This window comes from Motacilla alba, chromosome 1, assembly GCF_015832195.1.
Source record: "Motacilla alba alba isolate MOTALB_02 chromosome 1, Motacilla_alba_V1.0_pri, whole genome shotgun sequence".
NCBI classification, from domain to species: Eukaryota; Metazoa; Chordata; class Aves; order Passeriformes; family Motacillidae; genus Motacilla; species Motacilla alba.
The window spans coordinates 113,894,068-113,909,766 of NC_052016.1; the positions used below are offsets into that span (position 1 = coordinate 113,894,068).

A 15,699-nucleotide genomic window follows, 5' to 3' on the forward strand; every position below is an offset into this window, starting at 1 on the left:
AATTGCTACAAAGCCCACACTGTCAAAATTAATTACTGCTGATGGGGACTTTGTTCTAATTTTTTTTTTCCAAAGGAAGCTTTAGAATAATACAACTGTAGCTTGACTTGAAGTTGAAAGCAGGCTCTCCTTTTAGTTGCAAGGTGGAATAAAGAGGTTTCTGAGACTGACAGGATAGTAAAAAGCACAGTGGAGCTTAGAACTGTGACTGAGCCATGCTAAAGGAGCACCAATTCAGCAAAGGGGAAATGCAAGTGATAATGCTGCCAGGGGAAAAAAAAAAGTATTTTCCAGCTAAATACTAGCTCAGAAAAGCAGTTAGGATTTGGAAAATAGAGCTGGTATTTTTGAAGAACTTAAAAACAAAAATAAATTGAGTGGGTGCTGGGATATGATTCTGGTTAGGGGGATATTGCTGTGACTTGTTAATTGTGAGGTGCTGAGACAAGTAGGTGATGTTTAAAAAAACCCAGCATGATAGTAATAGTAATTTCTTTTTTAATACACCAAGCCCTTGCAAATCATGAGCATACATCTCTCATGAGGAGGGAAAAAAGTTGCCACTACCATTTCTAATTTTGGGGCAATGTCTGAGCATAGAAAGTAGGCGCTATGCTGCTAACAGCATGTCAGTAGTACTGACTGCAATGAGGAAAGCATGCTGCAATGAAAAGCATCGCAGACAGCTGCTGAGAGTACATTTTACAGACTAATTGTTATTATTAAATATCTCCATTGTAGCACTGCTTAGAGGATCCAATTTAGAGTTGAGATCCATTGTGTCGCATCCTGCATTAACAGAAAGGAAACTTGCCTTCCCTTGTGAGGAGCTGAGCTGCTGAAGGACTTGCTTTGTCTTTATGCTGCGTCTCTGGTTCAGTGTGAGATTGCTGGAAGTGTGACTGGTGTGAGGATGAATAGCTGCTAAAATATTTTTCCAAATTCTCATTCATGATAAAGTGTGGTTTAATGAGTAGCTGAACTTTCTTCTAGCATGACCAGTACGAAATCCACTCTGAGTCTATTGGTACACTCCAGTGCTGTTTTAAAACAGCCTGGCCAATTTTGCTCTTGAATTGTTGGCTATTGTGCAAGCCTCTGTACTTAAATACAGCTCTGCACTCAAGATGGCTGGAATTTCATGGTATTGTACTGAAGAGAAATACAGCAAAAAATACTGATTTGACTGAGAATGGTTGTGTCTACCAAGTCTGATTGCAAGTTTTTCTGCCTGTGGTTCTTTAACTCAGAACTTGTTTTCCTCTTGCCGTTAGGTTTGTGCAGAGGTAACTAGGTGACAGCTGACCAGCCCTGTCACCAAAGGCCTCCTTCAGTGAGCACCCACTCTTCGTATAGGGCTGTTCAGAGAAGGGCTTGATGTTGAAAATGCCATTGACTCTAATTTTTGCAGATAAGGCCTGTGTGCTCTGTGCTGCTGCTGAATGCAGCTGTACCTGGTGGAGTGCACAGCCATGAGGCAGGTGGCTGCTCTTGAGAGCCAGTGAGCTCAGGGCTAGTCCCCACTTCTGCAGGACCTTGCCCTGTGATATATTATCTCAGAACAAGAAGGGACAAGGCTCTCTTCTACTCAGTAGGAAGAACCTTAGCAGCTAGCTGGAATTCAGAGGGAGCCAGAAGCAAACAGTAGTTTACAAATATGGAACTGATGTGTTTTAACAAACTAAAACTTGTAAATTAAAGTTTAGTAGCTTCCCAATACACAAAGGTTTAGAATTTATGGAATTAATCTGAAATAGAGGAAATAATCTGACAGAACTGCCTCACGGAAATTTTTTTCTAAATACCATTACCAAGAAAGTTAGATTTTTACCGTTCATTCTCCAGATAAGAAAGTGGTATTTCTGGCAATGTCAGTGCCTGCCAACACTGATGGACAAAGAATTCAAGGGGTTTAAGTTAATGGAGCCTGCTACAGTGGAGACTTCTATGGGATGAAGATCACCTCAACCTTCTTCAAGACAGATTGGGCACCTGGATAAGAAAGGAATATTTTTGTTCCTTAAAATTCTCTGTTAATCCATGTGAATGAGTAGAATGTAAAAAGTATGTGCCTTTTGTGCAGAGGTACAGTGAGACATCCAGTGGTGTGTAACCAAGCAGTAAAGATGCTCCAAACTGGAATCTGGAACTAGGCGATGGAAAGAGTAACAGTGCCTCTGAACAATTTCTAAGTTCTTCTCACATGTTTCATAATCTTTGCAGTAATTTTTTTTGAGCTGTTACAATTCATTTTACGACTATTGTTAAAACAGTGAACACAGTATCTTTTAATGAGGCAATAATGGCTGAGGCTGAATTAGATCACTGCTAAGCAGACTGACTGAATACCAAGTTAAAATCTCTCAAAAGAAGAGAATCGGAAAAAAAATATAGTTGTTTGGTGTTGGAAAATGAGATAAATTATCTTAAGGACAGGCAACACTAAATGTGTATGTAGGCATAAAGTGCATGGGATAGCCAACAGAGGCAGCAAAACATTGTGCATAATAATAGAAACATCAACAGAGAAACACTGGTGTTTGAGAGAAAACATCTCTTTTGAGCTCGGGATTTAATAACCACCTAATGTCAAGCGCTATAAACAGGAAAGAAAACTGTAATTAACAAGTTTAGAAGTCATCAGCATAACTAAATTAAACAAAACTCTGATAGGAGAGGTGAGAAAGTACAATAAAGAGGGTGGTGGGCTGGAGGCAGTTTCCAGTGGGAAGACTGGCTCTGCAAAGGGAGCATAAGAAAGAAGATACAGAAGAAGCAAACAGTAAATTATTACAAGGGAAAGCCTGTCAGCAAGCCAAGAGAAGGCATGAAAGGACAGCAGCAAGATGGTTTGTTGAAAGTGATGGAATGACCTAGAAGAAAGTGAACACTGAAAAGATTCTTGGAACTGGAAGGCAGGAAATTGTTAGTGACCTTATTAAGAGCTGTTTTAAGGAGAAAATGGAACAGAAGCTAGAAATGACTGGGCAGGGAAAAAAAACATGGACTGGAAAAAGACAAATTCCAATAGGAAAGAGGGCAATGTTCTGCATATTGAGCAGTGTCAGAAAAAAGATTTGTTTTGTTATATCAAGGGCAAGGGCAGTCCTGAACAGAAACTTCCATGTAAGGGAAGAAGGACCAGATAAGCTTCAAAGAAAATACATCACTAGAAATCTAAAGTCCTAAACAAGTCATTTTGATATGCTCCAAATGTCTGAGGGACTGAAGAAGTTAACTAAATAGACTTGCTCTCTAATATCCAGCTACTTGATGTCCCAGGTGTCATTCTTCTAATTTCTTGTTGTGAAATATACCATCTGTAACTTGCTATTACTTCAAAGAAACTTGTTGCAAACAAGACTTTTCTCCTTCAAACAAATAGTGCTTTTCAATTCTATTTCCCTCACTGTGACAAGCCCTTTTCTCTGAATTCCTGCTGCTGCACAGTACTATGGCAGCAGCCTGATGAATGTGCTTTCCTTTGTTGGGGACACACCATATGGTTTATCATTGGTTGAGTAGTCCTTCTCTTCTTTTTTTTTTTTTTTCCCATGAATTTCTAAATAGTGTTCACAAACCCCCAAAAAACCCAAAACCAAAACAAGAAGAACAAAAACCCAAAACCCAAAAGCTTCCCGAAAAAACCCAAACAAAAACCTCCCAAAACCCACAAATGAAAACAGAAACAAAAACCATAAAGAAACAAAAAAACACACAAAAAGCCCCAGAAAACCAAAATCCAAACATATTGAAATTGAAGATTATTGAGATTTGTAGCTGGTATCATTTTAGTTTAGGGCTACTTCAAGAAAATTATATAATCTGAATCCAAACAAAATTTGGAGCTGTCTAATGGAGTTTTCAGTTACCTCTGAAAGTACAGAATATGGCTGTCACTTGGAGCCACCTTTTCCTTTGTGCTTCACAAAGGCAATTATGAAACACACAGCAATTTTTGAATTATAAGTGCAAGTCCTCTATACTGATTGAAAACATCATTAAAAAAAAACCCAAAGCCTATAGGTTTGGTTGGCGAATATCTCTGAATGATAGTTCAGCTACAGCGTGTAGGTTTATGTTTTAAACTGTGTAAAATTTTAGAATTATTTTTCTAATTAACTTGAACTTGCACTGTCTTACAGAAGACATTGAATATCAACACTGTGCCATGAAAGCAAAATTTAATATTCAAATACTATGTTTTTATAGTCAAGGATCAGCAAAACACAGCAAAAAAAGGAATTGAACATCATGCAGTAACTAAAAGCTGATTAATATACACAAAAGTATTTCACATTAGAATTTCTCATTTACTAACAAAATCTGCTCAGTAAAATTGGCAACTGCAGTATGACTGGAGCTGGTGATAAAATGAAGTAGAGGATGCTTTCAAGCACAGAAGTAAATGCAAATTAATGACACGCAACACTGTAATCAAGATGTAAGAAAAACTACCATAAATGTAGGCTTCTTTACTTTAGAACTTCTCTGAGTTTAGCTGTTTAATCATACTTATGAAATGCAGTACATGATTTATACATTCCAGGGATTCTCAGCAAACAGGGTTAACAAAACCCTCTCTGATGAGAATTTGCTTTAAACACTTTTCAAATTGTTCCTTAACTGTTTGAGCAGAGGGAGTCCCAGGAGTAGCAGAATGCATATATGTGCACTTAGCATATTTTTTAACATTAGGATTCCTATCGAATTTGCATTTTTAGACCTTCAAGTGAACCCTTCATTGAGGGAATATTCACCTATGAGTTTGTTTCATATTGTTATTCTCTCTGTGTTTATATCTGAAACTAAATTACACACTGGTTTCCTTAGGGACATATCCAGTCTTTATGGCTGTATCCTGTGTACTGCAGCTGCTGTTGTTGCATCAAGTCTTATTTGCAATTGCTTTCACTTTTTTTTCTGTGTTTTCAAAACATGTGCACAGGTAAGGTCACCTAAGAGCATAGCCATTGATGAAGTCCTAAAGTTAAAAGCAATTGAGCAGACTTAAATTGAAGATGAAACAGTAGATAAAAACCACTGATGTGGGAGGACACATGCAGCTTCTGATTTCCTAATGCAGGTGCAGTTTTTCTGCATTTCAGCGTGCAGCAGGATCTGTTCACTTTTTGCCACATCCTTTACAATTTTAATTGTGTATCCCTTTGCTAATAGAACCTCCAGGATGGCAAATGGTGGATTGGAAAATAGTGCTTGGAAACAAAAATTATTTTAGTATTTCAGTATTTTTAGTATTTCAGTATTTTTATTCAATAGAAATTTAATTCCTTTTTATTTATCTTCCTCATATTTCTTTATTATTTCTTCCTCTTTATTTCTTTATTTATCTACATTTTCAGGTCAATATTTGTATGACCATATACCCTTTAGCAAACATCTCCTTGAGATGTCTATGACCAGGCTCCTGCTGCAAAAGTGCCTCTTAATCATCAACAAAGTATAACACCCATGTCTCAACTAGAAAAGCTTTGGGTTATGATTAAAATCTTATCATATTGCTCCATGTTGCTTATATAGTTGAGATGTTTGTATGAAGTTATCTATTCCCATAGCAAGCTAAATTTCTAGCTACTCTTTACGTTTTAATTCCATGCCTGTAACATTTCTCTCAATTTTTCTTGGTACGCCTCACACAGGGTGTCATAACCCTCAAGCAGGAAAAGTTTTACAACGTTTTCTCCAATAATGCAGCTTTTAAGAAAAAAAATGAGTTGAATTTGCTGAAAAATGAGGCACAGAAAAATGTGTCTTTGCCTCTCTACTCCTGTATTAGCTCTGCAGTAGTGAACAGAAAAAATATCTTGATAAAGAAAACTAAGAGACAAGTACATAATAAAATACAAAAGGCAATCTATTTACTAGCCAGATATCTAATACTTAAACATTGAAATAATAGAAACTTTTCTAGCAGACATCTAGATAAATATAAAATACCTGAATGAGACTGTATTATCATGATTTTAAATATTTAGATTTCTTAAAAAACCTTTACCTACTGCATAAAAAATTTAACATTAAATCCCGCAACTCAATTGATCATTAAATTTCATTAACAAAAGTGCATAAGTTCACATTATAAAGTGTGAAGTACATGAGTGAAGAATAAAACTCATACCAATAACTTTGCACATATTTACAGCAACCTTAATTCTCATTAATTTATTGCTGTATTGAGTTTGTGCCCCCCTCAAGCTCCCAAACTAACACCTACATATGGCATTTATGCTAACAAAATTTGGTCCTGCTGAAAGAGAGGAGGGAGGACCTTGACACAGAGAGTGGGTAGGTGATAAGGAGCAAAGTTTGACCTCTACTCACTATTCTACTCTGTAGGCTGCAGACACCAGTCAGTGACCCTGCTAGGCTTGTTATATAAAGGGTGCTGCTTGTGTTGTGCCATAATCTCATTTTCTGAGCTCAACTGCCATGGAAAATGCAATGCCATGAGTGCTTGTGTTACAAAAATTATTTGTAAGAAAAGCAATTCGTTCAGAGATGAGATGCATTTTTTATGGTTTGTTTTTCTTGAATTATCTAGTCAGAGATTTCCTAATATAAAAGTTTATCTGGTGAATATTTGAAGCTCAAAACAAATAGGTAGCGTACAGGAGGCTGCCAAACCTAAAGATCATATTTGAAACTATAATTTATCTCATAAAATTCAACTTTTGAATCGGATAATGAGAAATAAGCAAAATGAGTATTGATTATTTGGTCATTCTTAACCTATTCATTAGAATATTTCCCTAAGTCTAACTGTAACCTGACATTTATACAGTTCTCAATTAAATCATTTTATGTGTCTCTCAGAATTTGTAGCTCCTTAGTATGTACATAAACTAGTTCTCAAGATTTAAGGTCTGAAGATGAGGATATCACAGGACTGATGTGCAACACAGAACTGATTTCAGCTATTACTTGACAAGAAGAAAAGAAAATCATTGAAAGGCATCCCATTAGGAGAAAAATGGGCCCAATAATCCATAATCATGATTCAGTGAGTAAAGACTGAACAAATCTCTCACGGCAAGATGTGTTTGTAAAGACAGGTGGAGAATATTCTGAAAAATACGAACTTACTGCAGTCAGCAGGAGAGCTGGCATCTTAGAAGGTCAGAGAAAGAATAGATTCAAGAGCAGTTCGGCAAGATCCATGAATTAATTTTGGAAAAGGATCCAGGAAAACACCTGACCTTGCCCTGACAGACAGGCTGCTTAGGGAAACAGAAAGAGCCCAGCTGGCAAGGCTGACTATTGCACTCTCAGTTTGTCTTGGGTTGTTGCATGGCCTCAGGTGCCAACATGGGAACGTTCCTCAGTCAACCAAAGCTGTGCATCCACAGCAAACAGAGCTGAAAATGTAAATCATACCTGGCCGTACCCACTGCTTCCTCACTGGCGCTCAGACCTCTCCCAAAGCACAACTAGAAATTACACCCCTGCCATATTTTAGACTGATGAGATCACAAAGAACACAAGAAAAGGTGAAGCTGGATCAATTTAATGCTGGCTCCCTTATTATATGGACGGAGTTTTTCCTATGTGAAATGTCTTATTTGTGGAGCTGGCTGCATTAGAAGGGACACTGGACCAAGGGCAATGCAGGCAATGGATGTGACAAGTGCTGCTTAGGAGAAGCTGTCAGTCTTTGGAAGAAAAAAAAAGGAAGTATGAGGCTGCTTGATATAACACGAATATGTAAGGAATCTGAGATATTGTTCCCCATTTCCTTGAATATTACATTGGACAGTTGTCAAAAGTCGTCTCCTCTTTGTCTGTCATCTAAATTAAGTACGTAATTGATCTTTAAAAGAAAGGGAAAATTCTGACAGGCAAATCTTTCTATTTTTTTTTCCTTAATGTGTCCAATCTTTTCAAGTTCAAAGCATTCCAGTGGAAATCAAACATAATTCCTATTTTAGAATCCTGCTTATTAAGCACACTGTTTAAAAGATGGGCTTTGAGTAGATAGCAATACATTTTAGCTATCAGGAGCAGCTGTAAAATCTACTTTTAATGGAAGATTTGGCATATACTCTATAAAATAGGACCATATTGTATAGATGTCACTCAACTTTGTAAAGCTTATATTGGCTATGTAATTTTTCATTCATTTACTTCAGTCGTTAAGTGTAGCCAGGCTACATTTAACAATTGGAGTAAAATGAAGCTAATAGAAATGAAATAAATTCAATCAAAAATCACATTCAGCTTACAATAAATGCAACAACTTCAGCTACAATAAAAGTAAAATTTTTAAGGTTATGTAATTATATTCTGCTACACTGTAAATACATGAACTCTTTGTACAGTACCAGAAGTTTACTTTTTCACACTATTGCCTATAAAAACAGTTCATATATTAATCTCCTTGTCCCAGAGCTGGAAAGCAATGACTACCTGGATTTAATGGATTTTAAATGTTGATATGCTCCCTTTAATAAGGAAAATAAGAAAGTCAGATTCCATCCAAAATTCTTACCCAGCTCATTACCTGCATAACACATTTTAAGATTTAACCTGCACAAAAACTATCCTTGCATTGTTTAACCCTTCTGTAATGCTTACCACTACATACTCTTCATGAGCATTTGCACTGAACGAATTTGAAAACAAAGCTAAAGAGCTTTACTCTCCACTTAACCATGAGCAGTGTCCCATCAAGAGGACCAGGTGTTGTGTAGGCACCCAAGGAAGCTGCTCTCCACCCTTCGCAGCAGGCACTGTGTTTATGGAGGGAAAGCACATTGTTTCCCTCACTCACTGCCCCAAACCAGAGGCTACAGCCCTGCCCTCAGCTCCCACACCACCCAGGATGCACTAAAGTTGCTGCTGAGTACTTATAATTCATTTAAAAACAAATTAAATCCCCTTCAGTTGCTTCTCATGCGAGGGCAGTAACTCCCTGCTGACAGATGGTAATGAGGAGCAGACCCACGGTATCGTCTGTGAGTGCTCTCGCTCAGTCAGCAGGAACACATCTGTCTATAACCTCTGCTTTCATTACAAAGGTAGTTAAAGGCCCAAGATTTCTCATTTATTTACACTCCGAGTTTAAATTTTAGTGACAAGTTTTGGAACCAAGGCTTCACAACCCTACAAATCATAAAGAAAATCTCTGCTGTTGGACAAACCTCTAAGAAATATCATTTAGGTTTTTATGCCAGACAGCATGAGAATTTACATCACATAAAGGCAAACTGAAAAGTATTGTACTTTCTCTTTCCTTAACAATAGCTTCAATTTTGCTGTGTAGAGTTCAGAATTGAAAGACAGGAAAAAACCGTAACAACTATGCTTTTAAGATGTGAAAATAATACTTTTTTTTTTTTTGTATTTGGTAGATAGGTTAACTGTTAGCCATACACATGGTTTTCATAGCTTGCTCACAGCTTCACTCACTACATATGCATAATCATACATTATTTATTTATGGTTCTCCATGTCTCTCTCTGCTCCATCTGACAGCTATTTCCTACTTCTTTTTGTGCCTTGTACTTATCAACATTCTGCAGAAGAAACAATTAACCCAAGTGATTTTCTCAGAACAGCATTTCTTCACTTTTTATCTTAACAGAATTTAATTCAGATACATTCATTTATCCTGTCTCTAAGTCGAACCAAAGTAAAAGAATCATGGCTTTAATCTATTTGCTTTTACAATGAAAGCTCAGGGGTCTTAGCTTTTTTTTTTTGGTTGTTTTTTTTTTTTTTTCTGTGTTGAAATTCTGCATGGTTAAACAGCAATTGAAAGGGAGATTAAAAAAATAAGACAACAAAGAAGTATGTTTATAGAAACTGGCCTGCCGGATCTCCAGTGTGACATAAGAAAAGAATGAAGGATCTAAAACTAGCAAAAATGTGTGTCACAAGCTGATACATTAAATGCAAATCAAGTATTCTCATAGGAGAGCACAATGTGGAAGAGAGTGAGCAAGTGGAGGTGCCTTGTCCTTGGAGTTAGCTCACTGCATAGCTAATTTATAGAGAGAGGCTCACATGGATCTTCTCAAGAAGTCAAAGCTCCTGAGAATCCAGCTTTGTCCTCAGCAGGACAAAGTTCAGTGAACTGCTATAATCTGTATAAGAAAATAAGCTTGGCTGGGAAATAACTTGGAAGGTTTCCTTTGTGGGAAGCACTGAGATGAAAGACTACTGTATTTTTGCAGAAGCATTTTAAATCCTTCAAAAGAATGGGCACAGCAAGAGGGTAAGAAGACAGACACTATTAACTGGCAAGCTAGATACACGGAGGAAGAATAATGTCAAAGATTAGCACAAATATAGAAGTCACACCTACTAGATTTCAACACATTCACGGTGGCAGGACTACTGAATATTTTTTTAGAGAGAAAGGATGTTGCAGAGTTCAATCCCACTCCTCCTCTTTAATCCGAGGCAAGAGGGATCTCTCAACACTGAGTCAAGGGCAGGTTTGCAGAGCAGAGGATGAGAGACACACAAGAGAGATGTAAACGTGGCTCAGAGTAGAGCTGCTTAATGTCCCCTTGTGCCCTGCAGAGGGATTGGGTCCAGCAGCATGACCAAATACTTCTGGTGCTGCAAAATGGAAAGTAGACACTTGATTTTGTTACCTGTCACTGCTTTGGAGCAGCTCCTCTGTCTCTCTGATTGGGAGATAAGAATATGCAAGTGCATGCATGCACAGATCCCTTTCATCAGGGGGTGAGCTCTGCTAAAATGTGATCTAACCTGAATTACAATGTAAAAATCCACAGCCTCCCTGCCTCTATTATCTGCCTTTTTTAGAAATTGAGACTTTTTAAAAATCTTTAGACACATATTCAGTTGTCTTTGAGGTGCGCATTTCTTCCATTTGCTTTTTAGATTTCTAATGTAGAGTAATTGCCTGTTTTGTCTTCTAAAAACTTAAACATAGAAATTTTAATGAATACCTAAAACATTAATAAAGAGTACAGACATGCCTGTGCCTGCTTCTTCCTTTCCATTTTCTAGGTTGCACTGCAGTAAAAGCAGAATCAAGGTCTTCAAAGAACAGGACTGATTAAACTGAAAACTATATTTTTATATCCTCTCCTTCTGTAATCTAATGAAACCTTTACATTCTGCAGTAAATACAAGGAATATATCAAGGGGAAAAAAGATCAAAACAAAAAGGGTTGGATAGAAAGTGTTTTCAGGCAATTTTACTTGTTTTAACTCAGAGGGAAAGCAGAGTATTTTAAACTCAGTAGCGCCTCATGGTCTGAGCAAGTGCTCAGTGCCCTGGCAGCTATGCCCACCTGCAGCTTGGGATGCTTCTGCTGTCCTGGAACACAAAAAACTGGATTTCCTCAGTTTGCTGGGGAAGAGATAGCTGGGGCTGAAGTTCTGGTCTAGCTTGTCATCTCCATAAGGAGGAAAGCACATGAAAGGGTGGAGGGAAGTGCAGCAGCTGATGCAAGACCAATGAAAGGCAATTTTCATGAGGCTGACACTAGGCCAAGAAAACACCCAATGCCAGACACCAGGAAAAGCTGAAGCAGGTTTTATGCTGCTGATAATTATATTGACCATGGCCATGTTGCCTATCCAAGTACAATTTGAAACAAAAAAATCCCAAAACCAACTGGTGTGAATAAGCTCAAGAGGGAATTATTGAAGCTTTAGAAGCAACTAGTTGCTACAGATTAATCAACTGTATACAAATGAAATTTTAACCAGGAAAATCACTGGTCTTGATGATACCTAACCATAAATAAATGTTAGTGCTGAAGACTTAGCATGAAGTCCTGCCTGATTTACAGATTATTGAGTGCAATATAATCACAAATGGGAAAGTGATGAGATAAAACACTTAAGCATCAAGGGAAAAACAGATAAAATGAAAACCAGTAAAATGTGTAGCAAATCTGGTTGATGAAGAGGGCTAACACCAATATTCTACATTGATGACAGAAAGAAAATTATGTAAACACAAAGAGAATGCTACCTGTATCTTCTTTGCCTTCATGAAGTTCTTTTAGAGAATCAACAGCTTATTAGCTGTTAAAGTAATGCCTTAATGACTAAAAAAAGAGTGCATTTATTTTAAAAGCCAAGAAGGTGCAGAAAACAATTTCATTGTTTGTAAAAATGAAATATGAGCAATGAGAATGAATGAAAAAGAAATGACTGAGGATAGCTGGAGAAGGCAATAGATACATCAGCTCAGTAAGATGCATTAAGACTTGACTGTTTTGTTTTACATCTCAAGGACAGCAAGTTTTTTCTATAAAAGATGTGGCTAAATTAAAACTTTTATTAAACTAGCAATGTATGACAGATGTACTTGACCCCTTAACCAAACTATCAGTAATTTGGCACAGGCTCCAAAGCAAGTGAAGTCCTGAGCTGTATCCAGGCCAAGAACTCCTGTTGGAACTCCCAAAGGGGCAGAGTGACCCAGAGAGCATCGATGCACACGAGCTCGGAACACGGATTGTGAGTCATGCATGTGTAGCAGGTGGCTTTTCCAAGGGTCTTTTATCAAAGAACAAAGAGGGCTGTGGGTACAAGGAGGTTCACACATACCCTTCCTCCTGTATTAAAGTTGACTGCAAGCCAACCACTTCATGCCTTTGACAGCCTCAGGGAGCCACCTCAGGGAGCTCTCCCTGCTGAGCAGCATGGCTGACCTCCCCTTGCCCTGGGACAACTCTCATGCTTATTCCTTGAGGCAGAGACTTGTCTACAAACAATCAGTCCTTGGATAAGTCCAATTTGAATTCTCTAAACTGCAACTGGACTGCACAGCAGTGACTCTCTCCTGGAAATGGGACTCCTCTCAAGGACTGAGATTCCTTACCTGAGACTAAGAAATTGTTCCTTACCCAAGGCAGAGAGATCCCTTACTCATGGGTCCTTGGTATGTGGCTGGTAGCATGCTGAATAAATATTAATGAAATCCATGTATTTAATTCCTTTAGACATATGCCACTGTCCCAGTCTGAGACTAAGTCTGGACCTAGCCACAGCTAAGCTCCATCAGGACTGTAGAAAGCAAGGGGGTCTGCTCTGAAACTCATGACCCATTGGGAGGGTCTTTCATACCCCTGGGCTCTTTGCTCAATGTGTAAATAATTTGAAATAGATTCAAACTTGATTTCCCTTTGTATAATGTAGTAAGTAAAAGAGTGAACCTTGCTGTTGAACTTTACTAAGATGCACTTTTATAAGTTCATATTAAACCCACGCCTGTTAATACCTCTGACAGTGATTCTTCAGGCAATCTGAATCACTCGTTTGTGACAAACTAGTGCAGTTGGCAGGATCCTAAATCAGGATCCACAGCATAATACTACAACTGTTTATGGCTATTAAAATGGTTTTCAAAGTGAACCAAATAAACACATTCCTTTGGGTTTGTAAATGGCCCAGAACAGAAGACTAAATAGTAGGAGGGAATAAGCAAGACCATCACTGACCATTTTAGCCAGTTACCCCTGGCTGCTGGTGTGAGTGGCAGAGATGCCAAGCAGAGCACGAAGTGCATTCTGTGCCTACTTTAATTGCCAACTTCCCCTCCCCATAATGGCAAATCATGCCTTGTGAAAGAGGCATCTGAAAAGGAGGATCTTTACCTTCATATTAGTGCCATAAACTGAGTCTTACATGCCAGAGCATTGACTTGCTTTCCAGACTGTCTCTGGTACACTTCCCCTCCTTGACAGAGCTTTCCAGTTTCTTTTTGGCTGTTCCATTATTCATAGCCAAATGCAAACATCAGAAAACTTACAAGATTAATGCAACAGTAAACCAGCTCAGCCAGGTATAGCTGAACCTCTGAACTGCGCCACAGAGCTTCCTTCCTTCATGCATAACTCAAATACTTGTTCTAAGGCTGCTGTGGAAGTTCACCCTATTGTGAAAGTTGCAACTGAAGTGCCACTGCAAGAGCCTTCTGTAACCAAATGGCTCCAGTGTCACTGGCTGAACTTGCAAAGTGTTTAGGGAGTATAAAGAGGAGCCATGGAAATAGGTGTATCAAACAATACCCATGTCTTTGTTACTTGCACTACAGTGTTTATAGCTGGTATTGCATCACCTGTGTCCTTCAGAAGTAGGATAAGTAGTTCAAAGTACCTGTTACAGGTAAAAAACTCAAAAGAGAAGAAAAAAAATGTATTAAACCATCTTTTTTGTTGTTGTTGTTGTGTGGTGGCTTTGTTTAGGGTATGAGAAGCAGGTATTTCCAAATTGTGATTTTTTTAAAAACGTTGTTCTCATTTGTTGTGCAGACACACCTTTTAAAGCATCTAGCTTAATTTGGGAGCTAAACTCAAAAAGATTAGGCTTTAGGGACTAGTTGCCCCTTGTAATTCCTCAGCTACAGACTTTATGAAGTAGTGTCCCTAAAGGAATTCATAGTGTGTGCATTTAAAACCACTGTAAATTATTAAAAATATTAATTTATGAAATTAATACAAAACACAAAAAATTATAGGGTTGAAAAACCCCTAGTTTATCACATTTACACCTGAAACTCACAATGTTGGGGGTTTGTTTGGTTTTGCAAAACCTGCCATACACACACACACAGAGGGCAACAGCACAATTTAAATTATAATCCAGGTACCTCAAAGCTTTACTTCATTTGCAGGTGATTTATAGCAGCATAAACCCAAACAACTTACAAATCAGGGCGTCCTACTGTGTTTTTAGATAACTAGCACACTTCTGTGAAATGTATTGCAGGTTTTGTTCCTTTTTGTCCTTCCCATTTAGACACTCTAGGAGCAGTTCACAATCATTTAAGAAAATTACTAACAGTCCTCTTAAATAAGAAATGTAAATAGCTGGAATGAATTGCTATTTATACTCACTTGATATAATACGGCACTTTGTTTGGTGAGATTGCCCTCTCCCAGGGGCCTTGGACAGAAGCTGTTAACAACAAACAAACAAACAAATAAATAAATAACTGCACACATACATACAAACATACCTGGAAGAGAAACGTGGAGGTCAAACAGCATAGACAATGTTAATCTCTAGAATTACAATTTTTCTCTCGGCCACGTTGATACAGGTCTGTTTGCTCAGTTGCCCGTGAAGGCAGGATGGATTAACCTGCTGTTCTGAAACCTCAGGCCTTATCTGAGAGAATTTTAACTCATTCAGCTGCAAAGATAAATACAAAAGCTCCTTGAAAGCTAAGCTCACAGAACAGATACGAAGCAGAGCGAGCAACACATCATTCTGGTGTGTTCCCTTGTAAGATTCCTCCTGCTAAGGTGTTTGATTGGTTTTTCTCCTATTTCTTTCCTTGTGTGGTCAGCACTTCCCATCCTTCTAAGAACAGAATTATGCACTTGTTTACATTTTATGTTGAGTGAAATTACACTGAGAGACCATCTAAATATTTTGTCTGTTGTTATTCCCTTGCTGACTTGCTCTAAATGGTGGACATTTTTATTCTTATTTCTCCACATTACTAGTTGTGTCTTACTGTCTTCCAATAACAGCAAATAATGGAGAAAATGACAGTATGGTCACAACAAATAGAGGGGAAATAACTTTGCTCACTTTTGGCAATCATGGTGTTACATGGCAACATCAGCTTCCAACACAATGAAAATATTTTGTAAAAGAGGTTTCTATAAAACTTATTTGAAAAAAGAATTATAAATTAATTTTTTTAGAGGCAGAGATAATTTCTAGTTTAGGCCATAA

The 15,699-nt window shown here is 37.9% G+C and overlaps 1 protein-coding gene across 13 annotated transcripts in view; it reads right to left on the bottom strand.

Moving 5' to 3' along the window:
- Positions 1 to 15,699, bottom strand: part of DMD (dystrophin) — a 1,161,005-nt gene that overhangs the window by 101,163 nt on the left and 1,044,143 nt on the right. For all 13 annotated transcript variants that reach the window (XM_038157590.1, XM_038157575.1, XM_038157541.1 and 10 more), the window contains one exon: positions 14,850 to 14,910. In XM_038157590.1, the coding sequence (XP_038013518.1) occupies positions 14,850 to 14,910 (61 nt within the window). The remainder of the gene's footprint in view (positions 1 to 14,849; positions 14,911 to 15,699) is intronic.